Source organism: Amborella trichopoda, chromosome 1 (genome assembly GCF_054954075.1).
Source record: "Amborella trichopoda isolate Santa Cruz 75 chromosome 1, AtrichopodaSantaCruz75HAP2 v2.0, whole genome shotgun sequence".
NCBI lineage: Eukaryota > Viridiplantae > Streptophyta > Magnoliopsida > Amborellales > Amborellaceae > Amborella > Amborella trichopoda.
In genome coordinates, this window is record NC_142336.1 from 11,766,329 (window position 1) to 11,793,384 (window position 27,056).

Sequence of the window (27,056 nt, forward strand, 5' to 3'; positions counted from 1 at the left end):
AGAGAGCGAGAGGGGGAGAGAGAGACAAGTTTTATGCCAATGATTGTATTGAGCAACTATATATATATATATATATATATATATATATATATATATATATATATATATATATATATATAGAGAGAGAGAGAGAGAGAGAGAGAGAGAGAGAGAAAGGTTTTAAGCCAATAATTTTATTGAGCAACTTTCTTATAAGAGTATCCCATCAATATTGATAATCTTTAAAGAAGGAGACAGTAGCCTGGTACAAATTACCTCTGAAAGTTGCTTCTCAGTCATCTCAACTCCTTCTAGAAGGGTTTTAAGTAGTGGCACAGCACCAACCGAGTCCCTAGACTGATCAATCTTTGAGAAGCTGACGTTAACAACTGAGGATGCTCTCCCCAAGTTGTCGGCAACATCTAACAAGCTCTTTGCAAAGTTCTGCAGCGCATTTCAAGTAGAATATTAGGGGAAATAACTAACACTTACTGTCCACTCATCATATACTGCTAACAAATACTTGCAGCTTGAATGCCATATAGCGCCTATTCAGCCTACATTGACAAACCCAAATACTTGCATAAAGAAAATGCAGGAAAATTGGAATCCCACGCTTCAAGAATGCAAACCTGGACAGCAAACTTTTTTGAATTCTCTAAGTCACGCTTTGTCCTTTCAATAATATTCTCCGTCTCTGCATAGCTACGAAGAACTTTTTCTTGCATCTTTTCAATTTCCTTTTGTTTTGCCTTCAGTAACACCTCCTTTTCAGCTACTAGTTTAATCAGATCATCAGCAGATAATTCATCCTCGGCATCTGAATCAGAAAATGCAGTTCTTTTAGTACTCTTCCTCCTCTTCTCGCCAAAATCGGACTTTGAAAGGTCAGTTTCAACATGAGAATCGAACTTTCCAGGATGTGCTGCAGCATCACCATTGCTCCCTTCTTTCTTTGTTGACTCAGCTTCGTTCTTGTCATAAGAAATGTTCTCAGAGGCCTTATCATGGTGTTTAGAAGTTTTTGTTTCATCTGCAACCTGACTGGTCTCCTTCTGATTTGTCTGAGGTGATGCAGATGACGAAAACCAGGAGTGATGTGAAGCAAAAGTCCCAATGTGGGAGTGGCACAAAACTCGTGATGATAAACAGGAAACCTGAACTCACAGATGCACAGCAAAAAAACAGAAATGAGCTTATACCAATTTTATTGTCATGAGATGAAAGTGCAAAAAAATAATAACAGGCAAGACAAGCACTTTGACTAATAGGCAAGACTAACACTTTAACCAACTGAGGATCAATCTATTACACAAAATATCTATATATATAAAGCGAGAGCAACACCCACCCTATTCTAGTGCCACGTGTCCTTCTCTCATTAAAAAACTCTTACATCTTTCCTAAATTCTCTACCTTATCTCTCTCTTATTTATATCATCTACGGTTTCTCTCTCTACCGTTTCTATCTCTCTCTCTCCTTCTTTCCTAAAATCTCTCTCCCATTTATTTTCCTAAAATCTCTCATCTTCTTTGTTTATGTCATCTACGGTTTTCCTCTCTACCATTTCTATTTCTCTCTCCCTCTTTCATAAAACCCCTCTCCCATTATTTTCCAAAAATCTCTCCCTCTCAACTGTTTCTCTCTCTTAGTTATATCATCTGCGTGTGCTTATTTCTCTCCTCCTCTTTCTTAAAATCTGTTGACCTTCTATTTATCATAACTCTCTCCCTTCCTATGGATTCTCTCTCTTATTTATATCATCAATATTTCTTTTTCTCTCCTCCTCTTTCCTAGAATCTCTCTACCTTATATTTATCATAACTCTCTAGCTCCCCATGGATTCTCTCTCTTCTCTCTTTCTTATTTATAACATAATATTTATTATGGAAACTCTATTATTTCTCTCTCCTCTCTCAACAAGCTCTGTCTCTTCTCTCCAAAAAGTTTCCAATCACAAATTTTTCCATTCTCTCTCTCTCTCTCATCACATGTAAAGCAGCAGCCTTATTTCAGTCAATAGATTCTTTATTAAATATACGTCTCTCCCTCCTCTCATTAATTCTCTCTCCCCAAATAATCATGCTCCATGCGCAGTCATGGCTCACCCACTTTTTGTTATATATTTGTTAGCACTAGTGTAAAGAGATGCACCTTTCTCTCTCCCTAAACTTCTATGCTTTGCTTCACAAGCCATACAACAATTGCAATCTTTCCCTCCAAGGTGATCACGTCTTTATTCTCTAAATCATTTGCTTCACGTGCAATACAGACAATTTACACTTACTTTTTGTAAGGCGGTCACATTTTCTCACTCTAAATACGTACGTTCACTCCCATTCTCTAATGTTATTATATATTATATCATGCCAATTTTATGAGAATGAAGATTGCGTAAATTTAGTACCAAAAGAACTCCCTCCTTTAAAAGAATCCAATCAATTTAAAATATGTAAGACATTTGGAATCTGCAGAGATATTCTCTAAATAGCTCTAAACACCAGGAAAGCAGCTAATATAAAGAGTTACATGAAGAACAAAAAAAAGTCACCCTATGCATGAACAATGGACAACAGATTAAAACGGGGACCCATATAGGCATGATACCTTTGTACAAGACTCTAACAATATGATATTTCCAAGCATGCAGTTGGTTGAGTCTTTAATTCTTTATCTCCATTTATATACAAAATCCATGTCAGCATTCCCTAATATATGGTTACTGTTGTTAGGAACGAGGCTTCATTTTTACTTCTAAGAGTGACAATTTGATATATATTTTTTGAATCTGAGTCACTAATTCATATTCATGGTCAGAAATTAAAATCATATAGGATCATATTCCTCTATAAATATGTATGCTCAAGTTAGTCAAATTTGATTGAAGAAAAAAAATTATGTTTGCTAGAATCAATTGATTTTTTTACAATATTTTTCCCTATGGCTTACTTTTCACTTTTTTGTATGCTGGCAAATCACACAAGGTTTATTTGGGCGGGTAAGGCGGTGTTCTCATTTACATAGTGCTTTAAGTTTCATGATCTAGTAAAGGTGAATTTCTTAATATTTATGTTTCATTTCACTACTTGCTACCAATAATTTTTCTATATAAGTCTTCATGAATAAAATTTCCCCATAGCAACATCCATATTCTTTTTAGTTTACATCTTATGCATACTACATTTTTTTTTCTATTTTCTTAATTTTTTTCATTTTCTATTTTCTAAATTTTCAAGACAATATTTACTTAAGTAAATAATACATTTACTATTATGAGTACAAATAAATTCAGTTATATTAAAATAATATATTTCAAAATGCAAGAAAATATAAAAATGCCAAAACTATCCAGGGAAAGTAAAACACATATGATAATAAGTAGTTATATTTTATTTTAAGCATATTTTTTTAGACTAATATTTAAATAACTTAATAATATATTTTGCAAAAAATACAATGCAATCCTAATTATCTATTATATATAATGCGAGAGGAGGTCCCCCTTTATTTTATTTGTCTCTATCTTGACCTTCTGTTTACAAATAATATTAGAAACATGAAAAAACAACCAATATGTATCAGTGGAATATTTGTATTTAAAATTAGTAAATCACGGTAAATTATTTAGTGAGATATGAGATTGAAGGAGATATTAATATTTAAATTTATCAATATTTTGGCGAGTGTTTAGACTCTAAACACTATAGAGTAACATATTGCATTCCAAATATTAAAGGAAGTAGCTAATAAAAAACAATGCATGTGTCTCTCTGTAAAGGCAAGCATCTTTCATAAAAAATTAGCATAACGGATTTAGAAACTTTTGAATATCACAAGTTAAGATAGTAAAATATTTTAAATTTTTTATTCTTATTTAGAGAAAATACATCATGCTTTATTACCAATGCTATAATAAACCGTAAGAAATTCCCACATTTAATTTTTTTAAAAAAAAATATTATAAATTTTTTAAAACGTAAAAAAAAAAATTTGGTCTCCCTATTATCTTATTTTATCACAAATAGTATGTCTGAATTATTTATATTTCTTTCATTATTTAAAAAAAAATCATAATGATTTCATAAAATTATGCAATTGTGAGGATGATCACTACGACCATGGTTTATTGAAAATATTTTTTAATGACAAATATGTTTTAGAGATTAATATTAAATATCACGTGCAACACATGTGCATATTACTAGTAATCAAACAAACATGAAACAATGGGAATGGCATTAACTATATCACATATCCATTCAGTCCCTAATTAATTTCATAGTTAAGGCACACAAAAGAGGGTTCAAGCATGCTTGCATCTTATGTTCCTTTCCGTGGGGACAACCATACAATGGTCAGAAATATCAATAGTACAACTTGCAAACTCTAAGACAATAACTTTGACTGGTGAATCTTGAGATGCAATTCTCTTTTTCTCATGTGATATAATGGAATATGAGTAAGTGAATAGAGTAGCCAACAATCTGTAATTTAGTATGGTCTGTTGTGCCATCGTCATTTACATCTAATAACTGGCAATATAAAACAATTTATGGGTACTCTTAAGGATGACTGACGCATCCAATTTGATTTCTATTTAGGTGACCGTTATGCCACATCAAATACAGATGTTTCGACACAAATAAACATCTATCCTGCACAATGCCTGCCTATCATTCCTAGGAGCTCAAGCACCTCAACGGATGCTTTAATAAATGTTGTCACTTTCCATTCAATTGAATTTTCTCTCTATTTGATCAATATACTTCATTGTTCTCTTCACATTTTATTCTGTCATGTTAAAACTTTCATCATCATCATCTTCTTTTTCATGTTAAAACTTCCATCATCATCTTCTTTTTCATCTACAGTACAACACCTTCCTTAAATGAGTTCTACATCCCCTAAACATCACCCGATATTAAGAGGGATGTTGCCTCGTGTAAAAATATTCCTGAGACTACCAAGGAGGCGATTAAAATATTTGAGTTCAGTGAAACACAAAAAGCAAGAAAAAGGTGAAGAGGCACCCGGACGAGGGAGATTCAAAAAAAATAGAGGAGGACAAGCGTTATATTGAAGAGGGAGATGACTTGGCCTCAAATCCGCTTACCCTACTTTTTTTTATGATGGTTGAAGACACTCGACTTTTGGTGTTGAGTCGTAGACTGTAGGTATTCTTTTTCTTTTTTTCTTGTTTCTACTTTCTACTATTACTCTTATGTATATGGTTGTATCATTATATGAAAATATGGATTATGAAATGATATGAACTATAGAGCATGGGGTATGGTCTATGGAGTATGGATTATGCCTGTATTACTAATTTGAGCCGCTATTACTACTAATATAGAAGGGTTTGGAACTTTTTGGATTATGAGATTTTTAATATTTAATTATGCATACTCAGATTCTCCTGCCCCTGCTCCTTTTCCTCAACCTAGGTTATAGGCTGCCTAGGTTCTAGGCGGCACTAAGTAAGCCCCTGCTCCTCTTCTTCAACCTAGGTTATAAGGCCGCCCATGTTCTAGGTGGCACTGAGTAAGCCCCTGCTCCTCTTCTTCAACCTAGGTTATAGGCTGCCCAAGTTCTGGGCGGCACTTACAAAAAGTGATGCATGGACTTTTTTTTTGGGTCCACAATGATGCATAGAGATATCAAAATGATACTTTTCTGTCTCAAAAGTGAGGCATAGACTTATTATGTAATTTTGATCGATTGTCCTCTGCAGAAAACTCATCTCATTTAGAAAATAAAAGCACCCAATCTGCAAATAAAATTACTTACAACAACCAAAGCTCATAGCATGGATTATGAAACATCGCACCCTAGCACTTCAAAAAATAACCAAAACGGACCTCAGGATAGATAAAAAACCAAATTTTTTCAAATAACAATATCTTGATAATCAAGAACTGCTTCAGAAACTCATACAAGACCGAGTTTTACAAATAAAACCAGTTTTACAAATAAAACCATTCAGTAATCAATAACAGTGCCAAAGACTGATGAAGACACTAACTTGTTCAAACAATAAAATATCAGAAATTAATACCTATATCAAAGTTGCAAAAAGCTCTAGCTTTACAAAATACTATCATAAATCAAAACTCATCTCGGAGATGGATTAGGAAACCACACGTCCTCAAATACTACCATTGCAAAACCAAACTTGCTCATGAATCAAATTTACAGAGAGCAGGGAAACAAGACAAACCTCGTATAGAGATCGTTCGAGTTGCGGAATCACATGACCTCCACAGAGGAGAGCATGTATCCGAGATGAGAGGTTTCCTGACTGTGAAACACCACTCCTCAGAAGTCTTGGAAGAACCCTAAAAATTGTCATCCTCGGCTAACAATTGTCAAAAATGGCTCTCTCTCTCTCTCCCTCTCTCTCTCTGCACGTGCAGATGTAGCCTACCTGGCTGATCCTAGGACAGAAAGACATGCCCTGGTGGACGGCTCAGCCTCAAGGAACTGCAGCATTAGCTAAAGCGCAAGATGCTTCTAGAACTTAATTGAACTTTTTTTTAATGTGGGCCCTCGGCCATTAAAATAAATCCTCCTTCTTCCTTATATTTATAAGGTCCCTCGGGTGTACTAAATCCTCCCAATTCCCGTTCGAAGAATACGTTAATTGAACTTTTTTTAATGTGGTCCTTCGGCCTTAAAATAATGAACTTTTTTTACCGTTATAACTACATTGTCCGAGGATAGCCCGTTATTAAAGCCACCAAATATTTATATAAAGAGCACAGACAAAATACAAGGAGTTCCCTTCCACGGGTAGTGTGTCAAAAGAATAGAGTCTTATATAATTTTGGTAGATTCTTAGTTTAGTGCTCTTGCAGGTTTACGTTAAAGTGCGAGTTCCGTAACCACACGTGAAAATAGTAAAAATAGTATAGCTTTCTTTTGCTTCAATTGCCATCTTAAAATAAAATATATTTCTTGCATTCCCTGATTTTTATATTATTTTCGATAAATATATTTTATAATGGTATTTTAATTGAGTTTGATAAACCTAATGTGAGAATATAAAAAAGTTGTTAAATGAACATGTAATAACTAAAATTTTGACATAGTCATATTCAGCGTAATCAAATATTTACAGGGAGAGGAAGAGAGAGCATTTCGTTGACAGAGGGAGGGAGAGATAAAACTAAGAATTATATTGAGACATATACCGATCAATCAAACCCGCATTTTATGATCATCAACATAGACCAGTAAATGAGCGCATACCACATCAAAACAATATTTCATTAACATCAATGCATACCACTTATTGAGGCGTTTTAGAGATCGAAAACACATCAACACAAAAAAAAACCACATCATTAGTCAATCCTCGATAACTCCATAGCTTTATTTCAACCTCGAAAATGCTACCTCGAAGAAATTAGTACCCCAATATGATCATTTCCCTATATATATCTATAATAAATCTGAAACCATTATAATATACCCCAAGACCTTATTTATTTATTATTTATTATTAAGCGAGAGCAACACCGTCTTTATCTTTGTGTCAGATATCCCACCATATTAATAATTCTCTCTTCTCTATCCCCCACATCTCTATCATGCCCATGCATGGCATCTCATGCTCCTCCTTTTTGTTTCTGATCTCATTCTCTCCTTTACTCTCCCTATGCACGTAACTCCTCTCCACCCCTCACCTCTCTCTCTCGCCCCAAATGTTAAACTCTCGCATTAATTATCATGCCTATGCATGTCATCTCATGGCCATCCCTTTTATCTTTCATCTCATTTTCTCCCTTCGTCTTCCCATTCACGTAACTCCTGTCTACCCCTCACGCCTCTCTCTCTATCTACCCCCAAATGTTAAACTCTTGTGCATTAATTGGCATTAATTATAGCAGATAACCTCTCTACCGCCACGTCTCTCTCTCCCCCGTATTAATCTCTCAAATTAATTATAGAAAATAAGGCATGTCGTTTCTTTTCTTATCTATCTCCTCTCTCTAGCTCTCTACCCCCAAATGTTAAACTCTTGCATTAATTGGCATTAATTATAGAAGATAACCCTTCCACCCCCACGTCTCTCTCTCCCCCTTATTAATCTCTCAAATTAATTATAGAAAATAACGCATGTCGTTTCTTTTCTTATCTATATTTTCTCTCTCCATTCACCGGACTCATCTCTACCCTCTTCTCTCTCTTCCCCATTTAATCTCTCACATTAATTATAGAATATAACTTAGATCCTTCTCTCTCAAGATAAATGCAATCTCTCTCATTGAAAGTTTTCATAAGTAATTATAGAATATAATGCATATCTTCCTATATATTGCCCTAGCTTTTCTCTTTCTTTCTTATCCCACAATGTTAATATTTTTAATATGTAGTTATATATTCACGCAACTCCTCTCTACCCCCCACGTCTCTCCCTTCCTATATGTTAATCTCTCACATTAATTGTAGGAAATAACTCGTATCGTTCTCTCTCTCATTGAAAATTTCCATAAGTAATTATAGAAGATAATGCATATTTTTTTATTTTATGTATATATATATATATATATATATATATATATATATATATATATATATATATATAGGGAATGGATTCTATCAGCCTACGGGCTAATATCTACAGTGTCAATCAACGGCCTAGATTCAATCCAGACCGATCCGACGACCACAACCTCATTTTATATTTTCATTTTCATTTTTTTTCTACAAATCCAAATCGTTTGAATTTTAGGCGTTCATTCTTCTCATCAAAGGCTACCTAATAAAAATATTAATAAAATAATTCGTAAAATACAAATTGGCTAAAAAGTTTCGGGGGTAGTTTATTCAATTTATAATTATTTTTTATATTTTTATTAGATTCTCTTATTTTTGAAGAATAGATGCTCAAAATTTCTAGTGATTTGAATCTGTATAGAAAAAATAAAAATTCAAACATGAAATTAGGTCGTGACCGTTGGGTAGGGCCCAGAGTCAATCTAGACCATTGGCTGACACTGTAGTTGTCAGCCCGTGAGCTGACAAGATCCTTTCTCATATATATATATATATATATATATATATATATATATATATATATATATATATATATATATATATATATATATATATATATATATATATGGAAAAATACGCCCGTGGGCATTTACTGTGGCAGTAAACGCCTACGACCCAGATTGAATCTGCGCCTATCTGATGATCACGAATGTTCAGTAGTGTTTTAATTTTAATACAAGTCATGTACGTAGAGAGAAAGAGAGAGATATATATATATATATATAGAGAGAGAGAGAGCAAGAGAAAAAAAATCATAATTTGACCTAAAAAATACCATAAAATATGGCCTGAACCATATTATGGTAACCTTGTATTTTTCTATACAAGATCCCAAATTGCCCACTAGGCTTATGAAACTTACATTATAAAGGTGATCCATATCACAATAAAGTTTTATTGTTCTCCTTCTCCCTCTAACTCCTATTCTTATGAGACTTGCATTATCTATGTGACAAGCAATGCTTACCAAGCTATACCATATCTATAACAAAGAAGTATTATAAGCATCATCTAATCTTTGTGAGCTGTTAAGAAGACATCATTCTGCTCTTATCGAATAAAATGACACTTTGTTGTCTTGCTGTGGGCCTTAACTGTTTCATGCACAATATTATCGTCACACCTCATGTATGAGGTGGAGCTTAATAAAATAAATATAATAATGTGTCTTAAGAATTTAAATAGGAGAGGTGAAGACTCCCATCCTAGAAAACTTTTGAATAAGCTCACCCAACACACTAAGATCTTTCTCTCTCTAGTCGAAACGCAGTGAGCTCTTTCTCTCTCAAGCCAAATTTTACCAAAAGTTTCACTCAAACACTCAAATATTATAGGTAAGTGACTTCATTATCTTGAAAATAATCCGTTCTTTTTAAAAATGAAATGAAATAATTACTTTTGCTTATTATCATGAATTTTTTGCGCGATAAATTTTATGCGCAAGCGACCTCATTATTTTGAAAAATAATTTTTTTAATAAAATTGTGATATTTTATCTATGTTAAGAAATTTTAAATGCTGAAAATTCTTAAAAATAAATTTATTTATTTTTCTTGTCTATTGTTAGAAAATTTTGGATACTGTAAAATTATTAGAAATAAATGTGATATTTCTGCTTTTAGTAAAATTGTGAGATTTCTTTCTACTGTTTTGAATATTTAGACATTCTAAAATTCATGTGCAAATGACTGCCTTATTATTTGAAAACTGATATTTTTGCATTTGATTATAGCATTGTCTGTGAAATGTTTATTTGCGAATTGACATCCCATAAATTGTGATAATTTCGTATTCTTGGATTTCTATAAGAGTTTTTTTATACATACTAGATTGGCAATTATGCTAGAATGTCTTTACGAACTGCTACCTTTCTAAATTTGAGCCCAAAATATTTGACTGGTTATTTTTGAAATGTTATTGAAAGTGACTTTTATTAATGGTTTCAGTGAAATTCATATTAATAATTTATATGTTGAGTACATGATATTGCCGCTTTCGAATGTTTAAAGAGATTTAGAAATACTTTAAGTATGCAAGTGGACTCATCCGGTTCACCGGTGAGGTAAGTGGACCTATCCGATACGGCGGTGTAATAATCCTAAAATTTCAAAAAAAAATAAAAATAAATAAATAAATAAAAATAAAAATATTTATTAAGAAATTAATAATAATCATAATATTAACAGTGTTAACAGAAATAAATACAAAATAAATAAATAAAATGATAATTATATATCAGTAATGATAATAATAATTTTATACCGTTAAGATATTGCTATTTTTTTATATATTAACAATATTAAAAACGATATTATTGTTAATATACTTGAGGGTTTAACTTTATTTGGGTGGACCTTAGGTCCACCATCTCAAAGACTTTATGTTAAACTCCTTAAAACAACTCCTTGTCTTGAGGTGCCTTTTTTTTGTTTGACATTTTCTCTCTCTTTAAACTAAAACCCATCGACGAGTTTCTCTTTCTCTCTCTTAAAACTAAAACCCATCAACGGGTTTCTCTCTCTCTCTTAAAGCTGAAACACCATCATCAACAGGCTTTTCTTTTTCCCTCTCAAACAAAAACCCCATCAACGGGTTTCTCTCTCTCTAGCATGGTAAGAGTTTTTGTTTAGGTAATGATACTTGTATGCGTTATTTCACTGAAAAAGGTTCTTCATTCACATCGAGTCTTTGAAGAAAGTACTGATGTTTTTGTGTGGGATGGAACTGATGCTCCCCCAATTTCGGAATTATTGTAAGTGACTTCATTATCTTGAAAAATAATCCGTTCTTTTTAAAAATGAAATGAAATAATTATTTCTGCTTATTATCATGAATTTTAGGCGCGATAAATTTTATGCGCAAGCAACCTCATTATTTTGAAAAATAATCTTTTTAATAAAATTATGATATTAGAAATTTTAAATGTTGTAAATTCTTAGAAATAAATTTATTTATTTATTTTTCTTGTCTATTGTTAAAAAAATTTTGAAATAAAATTATTAGAAATAAATGTGATAGTTCTGCTTTTACTAAAATTGTGAGATTTCTTTCTAATGTTTTTGAATATTTAGACATTGTAAAACTCATGTGCAAATGACTGCTTTATTATCTGAAAACTGATATTTTTGCAATTGATTATAGCATTGTCTGTGAAATGTTTATTTTTGAATTGACATCCTATAAATTGTGATAATTCCTTATTCTTGAATTTCTATAAGAGTTTTTCTATACATTGGCAATTATGCTAGAATGTCATTACGAATTGCTACCTTTCTAAATTTGAGCCCAAAATATTTGATTGGTTATTTTTGAAATGTTATTGAAAGTGACTGTTATTAATGGTTTCAATGAAAATCATATTAGTAATTTCAGTGATATGTTGAGTACATGATATTGTTGCTTTCGAATGTTTAAAGAGAATTAGAAATACTTTAAGTATGCAAGTGGACTCATCTGGTTCGTCGGTGAGTTTTAAGTGGACCTATCCGGAACGCCGGTAGAGATTAAGTGGACTCATCCGGTACGCCGGTGAGGTATAGGTGGACCTGCAAGGAGTAAGTGGACCTATCTAGGACGCCGATAGGGATTAAGTGGACCCATCAGGACGCTGATGGGGTATATAAGTGACTTACTTGGGACGCCAATAAAGTAATTTTGTGGAATCTTTTAAATTATGCACTGCCGTTAAAATGTTATATGCATTTCAATCATTTGGATTATGTTTAATTGTGCATTTCTGAAAGTTAAATTGTTATCTATAAATGCTTGTGCTCGCATTGTTTTTAATTGACTTCCATTTTCAAATTTTTTTTATATCTTTCATCGATGATTATTTTTAGGATTATGATGATCACTTACTGAGTAGCTAAACTCATCAAACTATGGTAAACATTTTTCAGGATAACTGCGGTTTCATTTTGAGTTCTCGTCAGGATCAACTTTGGAAGATATTGTAGTTGTGCCTAAGCTTTTTTTTGTTACTTTGTAAGAATTCGCCACTGTAAATTTGTCCTATCAAGAGATGTATATATGTTTTGACTGTCACATCTCAAGAATATCAGTATTGTAAATTCTTGGGGTGTGACAATTATGGTATCAGAGCAATAACTTTAAGATTCTTAAGAAATTTAAAAAAGAATGTACTTAAAATAATATTTATTGCGTGTACAGACCGGGACGAAGTCAAGATCCAGAATAGCTGAAGCTCTTATGGAAGGCATTCACAAAGCCTTGGAAAATATAGTTGCTCTAATGCAACATCAGATGGAAAACAATAATCCACCTAAGCTGTCAGTTACGAGAAATGGTGGGAGTAATATCAAACAATTAAAGAAATTGAACCCACCTTCTTTTAAGGGTGCTGTAAACCCATTGGAAGCCGAGGGATGGATTATGCAATTGGAGAAACTATTCGAGGTAATGGAATGTACTGATGAAAGGAAGGTGGCCTTGGCAGTTTTTATGTTAGAAGGAGAAACACAACATTGGTGGCGAATGGCAAAAGGAGTACTGGTCAAAGAAAATAAACCCTTGACTTGGGAAGTATTTATAGAGGCATTTAATGAAAAACATTTCCCAGATTTTATCTGAGACAAAAAAGAAATGGAATTTCTGGAATTAATCCAAGGAAACCGGACAGTAGCACAGCACGAGACCAAGTTCACTGAATTGGCCAGGTTTGCACCATATATGATTAACAATGAGGCAATAAAGGTGAAGAAATTTGAAAGGGGTCTCCGACCAGCTGTTAGAAGCAGAATATCAGTCTTAAAATTGAGAACTTATGCTGAAAAGTGGGTCGAGCCCTAATTGTTGAAAATGATTTCGAAGATTACCAAAAGACGAAAAATCAGAAAAATCAGGTTAGACCCACACCATTTAATCAACATCAGTTTGAAATGGCAAACAAGAAGCCAAGGGCCTTGCCACTTCAAAGCTCAATAGAACAATGTAAAAAATGTAGGAAAAATCATGGATCTAACTCTTGTTAATGGAATACCAGAGCTTGTTTTAAATATGAAAAATTGGGGCACCAGATTAGATAATGTCCTAGCTTACAGATGCAACAGCTTCCAAAGCAGGGTGAGATAGCTCAAAAGCTTCAGATGAAAGGAAGAGTATTTGCGATCACCGAGCAAGATGCTCAGGCTTCAAAATCAGTGATCCAAGGTACTCTTATTATATTCCAAAAGTAGCTCATGTTTTGATTGATCCTAGATCAACTCATTCATTTGTGTCACCACATTTTGCATGCCACTTAAAGGTAGAACCAGAACAATTAGAATACATTCTAGAGGTAGCCACATCAATGGGAAATTCAATTGATACCAATATATTGTACCCATCAAGACGCTGATGGGATATATAGGTGACCTACTTGGGATGCCAGTAGGGTACTTTTGTGGAATCTTTTGAATTATGCACTGCCGTTAAAATGTTATATGCATTTCAATCATTTGGATTATGTTTAATTGTGTATTTCTGAAAGTGAAATTGTTATCTATAAATGCTTGTGCTCGCATTGTTTTTAATTGACCTCCATTTTGAAATTTTTTTTATATCTTTTATCGATGATTATTTTTAGAATTATGATGATCACTTACTGAGTGGCCAAACTCATCAAACTATGGTAAACATTTTTCAGGATAACTGCGGTTTCATTTTGAGTGCTCGTCAGGATCAACTTTGGAAGATATTGTTGTTGTGCCTAAGCTTTCTTTTGTTACTTTGTAAGAATTCACCACTGTAAATTCGTCCTATCAAGAGATGTATATATGTTTTGACTGTCACATCTCAGGAATATCAGTATTGTAAATTCTTGGGGTGCGACAGCCGATAGGGATTAAGTGTACTCATACGGTACGCAGGTGAGGTATAAGTGGACCTGTAAGGATTAAGTGGACCTATCAGGGACGTCGATAGGGATTAAGTGGACCCATCAGGACACTGATGGGGTATATAGGTGACCAACTTGAGATGCTAGTAGGGTAGTTTGTGAAATCCTATGAATTAGGCACTGCCATTAAAATGTTATTTGCATTTCAATTATTCGGATTATACTTAATTGTGCATTTTTTAATGTGAAACTGTTAATGAATTTCTGTTAATAGATCTCCTTTTTTAAAATATTGATATATTTCAACCATGTTTATTTTTAGGATTATGATGATCACTTACTAAGTAGCCAAACTCATCAAATTATAGTAAACATTTTTTTTTTCAGGATAACTACGGTTTCATTTTGAGTGCTCGTCAGGATCAACTCTGGAAGATATTGTAGTTGTGCTTAAACTTTCTTTTGTTACATTGTAAGAATTCGTCATTGTAAATTTGTCCTAAAAAGAGATGTATATATGTTTTGACTGACACATATCAGGAATATCAGTATTGTAAATTCTTAGGGCGTGACAATTATGGTATCAGAGCAATAGGTTTAAGATTCTTAGGAAAGTTAAAAAGAATTTACTTAAAATCACGTTTATTGCGTGTACAGACTGGGACGAAGTTAAAATCCAGAATAGCTGAAGCTAATATGGAAGGAATTCACAAAGCCTTGGAAAATATAGTTGCTCTAATGTAATATCAGATGGAAGACACCAATCCACTCAGGCAGTCATTTACGGGAAATGGTGGGAGTAATATCGAACAATTTAAGAAATTGAACCCACCTTTTAAGGGTGTTGTAAACTTACTGGAAGCCGAGGGATGGATTATGCAATTGGAGAAAATATTCAAGGTAATGGAATGTCCTGATGACAGGAAGGTGGCCTTGGCAGTTATTATGTTAGAAGGTGAAGCACAACATTGGTGGCGAATGGTAAAAGGAGTATTGGTCAAAGAAAATAAACCCTTTACTTGGGAAGTATTTCTAGAGGCATTTAATGATTTCCAGATTTTATTCGAGACCAAAAAGAAAAGGAATTTCTAGAATTAATCCAAGAAAACCAGACAGTAGCACAGTACGAGGCCAAGTTTACTGAATTGGCCAGGTTTGCAGTACATATGATTAACAATGAGACAAGAAAGGTGAAAATTTTTTAAAAGGGTCTCAGACCAACTATTAGAAGCAGAATATCAGTCTTAAAATTGAGAACTTATGCTGAAATAGTGGATCGAGCCCAAGTTGTCGAAAAAGATTTCGAAGATTACGAAAAGATGAAAAATCAGAAAAGTCAGGTTAGACCCACACCATCTAATCGACAACAGTTTGAAAGGACAAACAAGAAGCCAAAGCCCATGCCACTTCAAAACCCAATAGAACCATGTAAAAAATGTGGGAAAACATATTGATCAAACCCTTGTTATTGGAATACGAGAGCCTGTTTTAAATGTGAAAAATTGGGGCACCAGATTAGAGAATGTCCTAGCTTACAGATGCAATAGCTTCCAAAGCAGGGAGAGATAGCTCAAAAGTCTTAGATGAAGGGAAGAGTATTTGCGATCACCCAACAAAACGCTTAGGCTTCAAAATCAGTGATCCAAGGTACTCTTATTATCTTTCAAAAAGTAGCTCATGTTTTGATTGATCCTAGATCAACTCATTCATTTGCGTCACGACAATTTGCATGTCACTTAAAGGTAGAACCACAACAATTAGAATACATTCTAGAGGTAGCCACACCGAAGGGAAATTCAATTGATACCAATATAGTGTACAAATCATGTGTAATGAAGATAGAAGAAAAGGAACTGTCGATTGATTTAATACTCCTAAAAATTCAAGATTTTGATGTAATATTAGACATGGATTGGCTTTCTGCATATCATGCAAATATGGATTGTTACAAGAAAATGGTTACATTTAGTATTTCGAATCAACCAGTATTTTACTTCAATGGTATCTAAGAAGACTCCCCATCATATTTAATCTCATGTATTCGAGTTAATCTCCTCTTTCGAAAAGAGTGTCAAGGCTTTCTTGCCTATATCAAAGAAGATAAGAAGGAAGAGATAAATCTTGATACCACTCCGGTTATCCGAGAATTTCCCGACGTTTTTCCTAAAGAATTGTCAGGATTATCGCCTGACAGGGAAATTGAATTCTCTATTGAATTATTGTCAGGGGTAGCCCCAATTTCTAAGGCACCTTACAGAATGGCACCTGCAGAACTTAAAGAACTTAACCAACCATTGGAAGAATTATTAGATAAAGGTTTTATCAGGCCTAGTGTGTCACCTTGGGGTGCTCTGGTATTGTTGTTAAAAAGAAAGATGGGACCATGAGATTGTGTATCGATTACAGACTGTTGAACCAAGTGACAGTGAAAAATAAGTATCCAATACCGAGAATTGATGATTTATTTGATAAATTACAACGATCACAAGTGTTTTAAAAAATTGATCTTAGATCAGGATACCATCAGCTTAAGATTAAAAGTGAAGATGTACCCAAGACAGCTTTCAGAACAAGGTATGGCCATTACGAATTTTTAGTCATGCCTTTTAGATTAACCAATGCACCGGCTGCATTTATGGATTTGATGAATCAGATCTTTAAGCCCTTTTTGGATAAATTTATTGTGGTATTCATCGATGATATTTTAATTTATTCCAAGAATCAGAAGGAACATGAGCAGCATGTAAGAATGGTATTGCACATATTAAGAGAAAAGAAATTGTATGCCAAACTTAGTAAATGTGAATTTTGGCTAGAACAAGTGACATTTTTAGGATATGTCATATCAAAAGAAGGTCTATCAGTTGATCCTTCAAAGGTTGAAGCCGTTGTTAATTGGAAACAACCAAGTATTATGTCTGAAGTTCGAAGCTTTTTGGGATTGACAGGATATTACAGAAAATTTGTAGAAGGATTTTCTCGAATCGCAACCCCATTGACTCGAAGGGAGTGGGGGATTTGTGATTTATAGTGATGCTTCACATAAAAGCTTGGGCTATGTATTAATGCAATATGGGAAAGTAGTAGCATATGCATCCAGACAGTTAAAAGAATATGAGGAAAAATATCCAATTCATGACTTGAAGCTGGCTGCAATAGTATTCGCTTTGAAAATGTGGAGGCATTATCTATATGGTGAGCAATTCGAAATATACACGGATCATAAGAGCTTGAAATACCTCTTCTCTCAGAAGGATTTAAATATGCGACAGATAAGATGGAGGGATTTTTTAAAAGACTATTATTTTACAATCCATTATCATTTAGGAAAGGCTAACGTTGTGGCCGATGCTCTATGTAGAAAATCTACGGGAGTCTTAGCTCATCTAATGATCAAAAAAATGAGATTGTTAGAGGAAATAGTGGATTGACATCCGACTCCGTCCATTAATGGTGTGGTAAGTATGATTGCCAACATTAAGGCAGAACCCCAATTAATTCAATAGATTTGATCGCAAAAAAGAAAGACCCTCAGCTTATAACAACTGTAGGAGATGTGAAAATGGGAGAATTCTCTATATGTAGTGAGGATTTGCTAAGATTCAAAGGTCGGGTTTGTGTCCCGAATGATGAGAGTGTAAAAAAAACTATCTTAAAAGAAGCACATCACTCTCAATATACGATACATCCCGAAAGTATTAAAATGTATCAGGACCAGAAGAAAACCTTTTGGTAGAATAATATGAAAAAAGAGGTAGCACTATTTGTTTCTAAGTGCCTAACATGCCAGCAAATAAAAGCTGAGCATCAAAGGTCCGCAGGGTTGTTGTAGCCTTTACTCGTGGGAACACATCTCTATGGATTTTGTCTCTGGCTTGCCTAGAACAAATTTAAGACAAGATAGCATATGGGTCATTGTGGATCGGCTGACCAAAGCTGCCCATTTTCTGTTGATTCGCGCGACGTACACTTTGGATCGACTGGTCCAATTGTACATTAAGGAAATAGAGCGATTGCTTGGAGTTCCGGTCAATATTGTATCGGACAAACATACTCGGTTTACTTCAAAATTTTGGGTTAGGCTACAATCAGCCATGGGGACGAGACACACCTTTAGCACTGCCTTTCACCCCCAAACTGTTGGACAATCGGAGAGGACCATCCAAACCTTGGAAGATATGCTGAGGGCCTGTGTCATTGACTTTACAGGAAGCTGGGATGACCACTTACCCCTGATTGAGTTTGCTTATAATAATAGCTTCCAAGCTAGTATTCAGATAACACCATATGAAACCCTGTATGGAAGGAAATGCAGGTCACCCATCTGCTGGGACGAGGTTGGTGAAAGAAAGCTATTGAGCCAGATATTGTCCAGAAAATCACAGATAAGATAGCATTAATTAGAGAAATGATCAAGACAGCTCAGAGTCGGCAAAAGAGTTATGCCGATAACCGACGGAGAGATCTTGAATTTGAAGAAGGTGATTGAGTTTTCCTAAAGATCTCACCAATAAAAAGCATTATGAGATTCGGCAAGAAAGGAAAGCTGAGCCCACGTTACATTGGACAATTTGAAATCTTGGAAAGAATCGGAAGTGTCGCTTATAGACTTGTCTTACCACCCGAATTGGCAAACGTCCATAATGTATTCCATGTATCATCACCACGAAAATATCAGCCCGACCCATCCCATATCTTGAAATATGAACATTTACCGATCAAGAAGGACATATCTTTCATTGAGCATCCAATTTTGATACTAGATAGAAGGGTATACATGTTGCGCAACAAGGAAATTCTTTTGGTTCGTATATTGTGGCAGTAACAATCAAGAGAAGAGTCCACTTGGGAACGAAAAGACGATATCAGAGAAAAATATCCCTATCTTTTTCAGTAATCAAGTATAAAAATTTAGAGGACTAAATTTCTTTAAGGGGAAAAGAATGAAACAATCCTAAACTATCAAAAATAAATAATTCTTTAGTGTGATGGTCCATATAAGTATTATGATCCTTAGGGACCATCACCACTTTTGTTAACATCTCAAATACCGCGTCCTTTAGTTGACGTGGGCTTTAACTGTTTCATGTACAATATTATCGTCACACCTCATGTATGAGGTGAAGCTTAATAAAATAAATATAATAATGTGTCTTAAGAATTTAAATAGGTGAGGTGAAGACTCCCACCCTAGAAAACTTTTGAATAAGCTCTCCCAACACATTGAGATCTTTCTCTCTCTAGTCGAAACGAAGTGAGCTCTTTCTCTCTCTAGCCAAATTTTATCGAAAATTCCACTCAAACACTCAAATATTATAAGTAAGTGACTTCATTATCTTGAAAAATAATCCGTTCTTTTTAAAAATGAAATGAAATAATTACTTCTGCTTATTATCATGAATTTTTGAAGCGATAAATTTTATGCGCAAGCGACCTCATTATTTTGAAAAATAATTTTTGTAATAAAATTGTGATATTTTATCTATGTTAAGAAATTTTAAATGCTGTAAATTCTTCGAAATAAATTTATTTATTTTTCTTGTCTATTGTTAGAAAATTTTGGATACTGTAAAATTATTAGAAATAAATGTGATATTTCTGCTTTTAGTAAAATTGTGAGATTTCTTTCTACTGTTTTGAATATTTAGACATTCTAAAATTCATGTGCAAATAACTGCCTTATTATTTGAAAACTGATATTTTTACATTTGATTATAGCATTGTCTGTGAAATGTTTATTTGCGAATTGACATCCCATAAATTGTGATAATTTCGTATTCTTGGATTTCTATAAGAGTTTTTTTATACATACTAGATTGGCAATTATGCTAGAATGTCATTACGAACTGCTACCTTTCTAAATTTGAGCCCAAAATATTTAACTGGTTATTTTTGAAATGTTATTGAAAGTGACTTTTATTAATGGTTTCAGTGAAATTCATATTAATAATTTATATGTTGAGTACATGATATTGCTGCTTTCGAATGTTTAAAGAGATTTAGACATACTTTAGGTATGCAAGTGGACTCATCTGGTTCACCGGTGAGGTATAAGTGGACTTATCCGGTACGCCGACAGGGACTAAGTGTACTCATCCGGTACGCCGATGAGGTATAAGTGAACCTGTAGGGATTAATTGGACCTATCTAGGACGCCGATAGGGATTAAGTTGACCCATCAGAACGCTGATGGGGTATATAGGTGACCTACTGGAGATGCCAGTATGGTAGTTTGTGAAATCCTATGAATTATACAATGCCGTTAAAATGTTATATGCATTTCAATTATTCGGATTATACTTAATTACGCATTTTTGAAAGTGAAACTGTTAATGAATTTCTATTAATAATTCTCCTTTTTGAAAATATTGATATATTTCAACCATGATTATTTTTAGGATTATGATGATCTCTTACTGAGTAGCCAAACTGATTAAGTTATAGTAAACATTTTTTTTTTCAAGATAACTGCGGTTTCATTTTGAGTGCTCGTCAGGATCAACTCTGAAAAATATTGTAGTTGTGCTTAAACTTTCTTTTGTTACTTTATAAGAATTCACCATTGTAAATTTGTTCTAAAAAGAGAGGTATATATGTTTTCATTGTCACATCTCAGAAATATCAGTACTGTAAATTCTTAGGGCGTGACAATTATGGTATCAGAGCAATAAGTTTACGATTCTTAGGAAATATAAAAAGGACGTACTTAAAATCACATTTATTGCGTGTACAGACCGGGACGAAGTCAAGATCCAGAATAGCTGAAACTAATATGGAAGGAATTCACAAAGCCTTGGAAAATATGGTTGCAAATACAACATCAGATGGAAAACACCAATCCACCCAGGCAGTCAGTTACGAGAAATAGTGGGAGTAATAATGAACAATTTAATAAATTAAACCCACCTTCTTTTAAGGGTGTTGTAAACCCACTGGAAGCCGAGGGATGGATTATGCAATTGAATAAAATATTCGAGGTAATGGAATGTCCTGATGATAGGAAGGTGGCCTTGGCAGTTTTTATGTTAGAAGGTGAGGCACAACATTGGTAGCGAATGGTAAAAGGAGCATTGGTCAACAAAAATAAACCATTGACTCGGGAAGTATTTCCAGAGGCATTTAATGAAAAGCATTTCCCAGATTTTATTCGAGACCAAAGAGAAATGGAATTTCTGGAATTAATCCACGAAAATCAGACAGTAGCACAGTACGATGACAAGTTTATTGAATTGGCCAGGTTTGCGCCACATATGATTAATACTGAGGCAAGAAAGGTGAAAAAATTTTAAAAGGGTCTCAGACCAACTATTAGAAACAGAATATCTGTTTTAAAATTGAGATCTTATGCTAACAGTTTGAAAGGGCAAATCAGAAGCCAAGGCCCTTGCCACTTCAAAGCCCAATAGAACCATGTAAAAAATGTAAGAAAAAGCATAGATCGAGCCCGTGTTATTGGAATACTAGAGCATGTTTTAAATGTAGAAAATTAGAGCACCAGATTAAAGAATGTCCTAAATTAGAGCAACAGCTTCCAAAGCAGGGAGAGATAGCTCAAAAGCCTCAGATGAAGGGAAGAGTATTTGCGATCACCCAGCAAGACGCTCAGGCCTCAAAATCAGTGATCTAAAGTACTCTTACTATCTTCCAAAAAATAGCTCATATTTTGATTGATCCAGGAGCTACTCATTTAATTGTGTCACCATACTATGCATATCACGTAAAGGTAGAATCAGAACAATTCAAATACATTCTAGAGGTAGCCACACCGAAGGCAATTCAATTGATACCAACATAGTGTACAAATCCTGTGTAATAAAGATAGAAGAAAATGAATTGTTGGTTGATTTAATACTCCTAAAAATTCAAGATTTTGAGGTAATCTTAGGCATGCCTTGGCTTTCTGCATTCCATGCAAATATGGATTGTTACAAGAAAATGGTTACCTTTAGTATTCCGAATCAACCAGTATTTTACTTCAATGGTATCAACGAAGACTCCCCATCATATTTAATCTCCTGTATTCGAGCTAATCTCCTTCTTCGAAAAGGGTGTCAAGACTTTCTTGCCTATATCAAAGAAGATATGAAAGAAGAGATAAATTTGGATACCACTCTGATTATCCAAGAATTTCCCGACGTTTTTCCTGAAGAATTGCCAAGATTACTGCCTGACAGGGAAATTGAATTCTCTATTGAATTATTGTCAAGGGTAGGCCCAATTTTTAAAGCACCTTACAGAACGGCACCTGCAGAACTTATTAGATAAAGGTTTTATCAGGCCTAGTGTGTCACCTTGGGGGTGCTCCGGTATTGTTTGTTAAAAAGAAAGATGGGACCATGAGATTGTGTATCGATTATAGACAGTTGAACCAAGTGACAATGAAAAATAAATATCCATTACAGAGAATTGATGATTTATTTGATCAATTATAAAGATCATAAGTGTTTTAAAAAATTGATCTTAGATTTGGATACCATCAGCTTAAGATTAAAAGTGAATATTTTCCCAAGACAGCTTTCAGAACAAGGTATAGCCATTATGAATGCCTTTTGGATTAACCAATGCACCGACTGCATTTATGGATTTGATGAATCGGATCTTTAAGCCCCTTTTTGATAAATTTATTGTGGTATTCATCGATGATATTTTAATTTATTCCAAGAATCAGAAGGAACATGAGCAGCATGTAAGAATGGTATTGCAAATATTCAGCGAAAAGAAATTGCATGCCAAACTTAGTAAATGTGAATTTTGGCTTAAACAAGTGATATTTTTAGAACATGTCATATCAAAGGAAGGTCTATCAATAGATCCTTCAAAGGCTGAAGTCGTTACAACCAAGTAATGTGACTGAAGTTCGAAGCTTTTTGGGATTGACAGGATATTACAGAAAATTTGTAAAAGGATTTTCTCGAATCGCAAGTCCATTGACTCGATTGACACATAAAAATGTCAAATTTGAGTGTTTGTGATGAGAGTTTTCAAAAACTAAAAGTTCAATTAACTTCAACACCTATTTTAACTATTCCTGAGGGGAGTGGGGGATTTGTGATTTATAGTGATGCTTCACATAAAGGCTTGGGTTGCGTATTAATGCAATATGGGAAAGTAGTGGCATATGCATCCAGACAGTTGAAAGAATATGAGAAAAAATATCCAATTCATGACTTGGAGCTGGCTGCAATAGTATTCGCTTTGAAAATGTGGAGGCATTATCTATATGGTGAGCAATTCGAAATTTACACGGATCATAAGAGCTTGAAATACCTCTTTTCTCAGAAGGATTTAAATATGCGACAGATAAGATGGAGGGATTTTTTAAAAGATTATGATTGTACAATTCATTAACATAAAGAAAAAGCTAACGTTGTGATCGACGCTTTGAGTAGAAAATCTACGAGAGTCTTAGCTCATCTAATGATCCAAGAAATGAGATTGTTAGAGGAAATAGTAGATTGGCATCCGACTCCGTCCATTAATGGTGGGGTAAGTATGATTGCTAACATTAAGGCAGAACCCCAAATAATTCAACAAATTCGATCGGCACAAAAGAAAGACCATCAGCTTATAACAATTGTAGAAGAAATAAAACTGGGAGAATTCTCTATATGTAATGAAGATTTGCTAAGATTCAAAGATCGGGTTTGTGCTCCGAATGACGAGAGTGTGAAGAATGCTTTCTTGGAAGAAGCACATCACTCTAGTTATACGATACATCCCGGAAGTATTAAAATGTATCAGGACCTGAAGAAAACCATTTGGGGGAATAATATGAAAAAAGATGTAGCACTATTTGTGTCTACGTGCCTAACATGCCAGCAAGTAAAAGCTAAGCATCAAAGACCCACTGGGTTGTTGGAGCCTTTACCCGTACCAGAGTGGAAGTGGGAGCACATCTATATGGATTTTGTCTCTAGCTTGCCTAGAACAAATTCAGGACATGATAGCATTTGGGTCATCATAGACCGGCTGACCAAAGCTGCCCATTAAGGAAATAGTGCGGTTGCATGGAGTTCCGATTAGTATTGTATCGAACAGAGATACTCGGTTTATTTCTAAATTTTGTGCTAGGGTACAGTCAGCTATGGGGACGAGACTCACCTTTAGCACTGCCTTTCACTCTTAAACTGATGGACAATCAAAAAAGACCATCCAAACCTTGAAAGATATGCTGAGGGCCTGTGTCATTGATTTTACAGGAAACTGGGATGACCATTTAACCCTGATTGAGTTTGCTTATAATAATAGCTTTCAAGCCAGTATTCAGATGGCACCATATGAAGCCCTGTATGAAAGGAAATGTAGGTCACTCATTTGTTAGGACGAGGTTGGTAAAAGAAAGCTTTTGGGATCAGAAATTGTCCAGGTAACCACAGATAAGATAATATTAATTCGAAAAAGGCCCAGGACTGCTCAGAATCGACAAAAGAGTTATGCCGATAAACGAGAAGAGATCTTGAATTTGAAGAAGGTGATCGAGTTTTCCTAAAGATCTCATCAATAAAAGGCATTAAGAGATTCGACAAGAAAAGAAAGCTGAACCCACGTTACATCAGACCATTTGAAATCCGGAAAAGAATCGGAGGCGTCGCTTATAGACTTGCCTTACCACTCGAATTGGCAAACGTCTATAATGTCTTCCATACATCATCACTACGAAAATATCAGCCCGACCCATCCCATATTTTGAAATATGAACCTTTACCGATCATGAAGGACCTATCCTTCATTGGGCAGCTAATTTTGATACTAGATAGAAGGTTACAAGTGTTGCGCAGCAAGGAGATTCCTTTGGTCCGTATATTATGGTAATACCATTTAAGAGAGGAGTCGACTTGAGAACGAGAAGAAGATATCAGAAAAAAATATCCATTTTTTTCAGTAATCAGGTAAAAAAATTTAGAGGACTAAATTTCTTTAAGCAGGGAAGAATGTAACAATCCTAAACTTTCAAATATATATATATATATATATATATATATATATATATATATATATATATATATATATATATATATATATATATATATATATATATATATATATATATATATATATATATATATAATTCTTTATAGTGTGATGGTCCATACAAGTAATATGGTCCTTAAGGACCATCACCACTTTGGTTAACACTTTCCTTTCATATACCATGTCCTTTAGTTGACGTGAGCTTTCATGTACAATATTATCGTCATACCTCATGCATGAAGTGGAGCTTAATAAAATAATATTATAATATGTCTTAAGAATTTAAATAGGAGAGGTGAGGACTCCCACCCTAAAAAACTCTTGTATAAGCTCTCCCAACACACTGAGATTTTATCGAAAGTTCTCTCTCTAGTCGAAACACAGTGAGCTCTTTCTCTCTCTAACCAAATTATACCTAAAGTTCCACTCAAACACTCAAATATTATAGGCAAGTGACTTCATTATCTTGAAAAATAATCCGTTCTTTTTAAAAATGAAATGAAATAATTACTTCTGTTTATTATCACGAATTTTAAGCGCGATAAATTTTATGCTCAAGCGACCTCATTATTTTGAAAAATAATCTTTTTAATAAAATTGTGATATTTTGTCTATGTTAAGAAATTTTAAATGCTGTAAATTCTTAGAAATAAATTTATTTATTTATCTTGTCTATTGTTAAAAAATTTTGGATATTGTAAAATTATTAAAAATAAATGTGATATTTCTGCTTTTAGTAAAATTGTGAGATTTCTTTCTACTGTTTTGAATATTTAGACATTGTAAAATTCATGCGCAAATGACTGCCTTATTATTTGAAAACTGATATGTTTGCATTGGATTATAGCATTGTTTGTGAAATGTTTATTTGCGAATTGACATCCCATTAATTGTGATAATTCTGTATTCTTGGATTTTTATATGAGTTTTTCTATACATACTAGATTGGCAATTATGTTAGAATGTCTTTACGAAGTGCTACCTTTCTAAATTTGAGCCCAAAATATTTGACTGGTTATCTTTGAAATGTTATTGAAAGTGACTGTTATTAATGGTTTCAGTGAAATTCATATTAATAATTTCCAGTGATATGTTGAATACATAATATTGCTGCTTTTGAATGTTTAAAGAGATTTAGAAATACTTTAAACATCCAAGTGGACTCATGCGGCTTACCGATGAGGTATAAGTGGACCTATCCGGTACGCCGGTAGGGATTAAGTGTACTCATCTGGTACGCCGGTGAGGTATAAGTAGACCAGCAGGGATTAAGTGGACCTATTTGAGACGCCGATAGGGATTAAGTAGACCGATCAGGACGCTGATGGAGTATATAGGTGACCTATTTGGGACGCTAGTAGGGTAATTTGTGAAATCCTTTGAATTATGCACTGCCGTTAAAATGTTATATGCATTTCAATTAGTTGGATTATACTTAATCATGCATTTTTTTAAGTGAAACTGTTAATTAATTTCTGTTAATAGATCTCCGTTTTGAAAATATTGATATCTTCCAACCATGATTATTTTTAGGATTATAATGATCACTTACTGAGTAGCCAAATTCATCAAATTATGGTAAACATTTTTTTTTTCAGGATAACTGCGGTTTCATTTTGAGTGTTCGTCAGGATCAACTCTGGAAGATATTGTAGTTGTGGTTAAACTTTCTTTTGTTACTTTGTAAGAATTCGCCATTCTAAATTTGTC

The 27,056-nt window shown here is 33.9% G+C and overlaps 1 protein-coding gene across 1 annotated transcript in view; it reads right to left on the reverse strand.

Moving 5' to 3' along the window:
• The window catches only part of LOC18444599 (grpE protein homolog 2, mitochondrial), a 32,936-nt gene extending 26,448 nt beyond the window's left edge, over positions 1 to 6,488 (reverse strand). Inside the window, exons 1-3 of the mRNA XM_006854765.4 lie at positions 6,198 to 6,488; positions 612 to 1,136; positions 256 to 423 (exon numbers count right to left, since the gene is read on the reverse strand). Coding sequence (XP_006854827.1) covers positions 256 to 423; positions 612 to 1,136; positions 6,198 to 6,329 — 825 coding nt within the window. The 5' untranslated portion in view covers positions 6,330 to 6,488. The remainder of the gene's footprint in view (positions 1 to 255; positions 424 to 611; positions 1,137 to 6,197) is intronic.
• Positions 6,489 to 27,056: the final 20,568 nt, after the last annotated feature.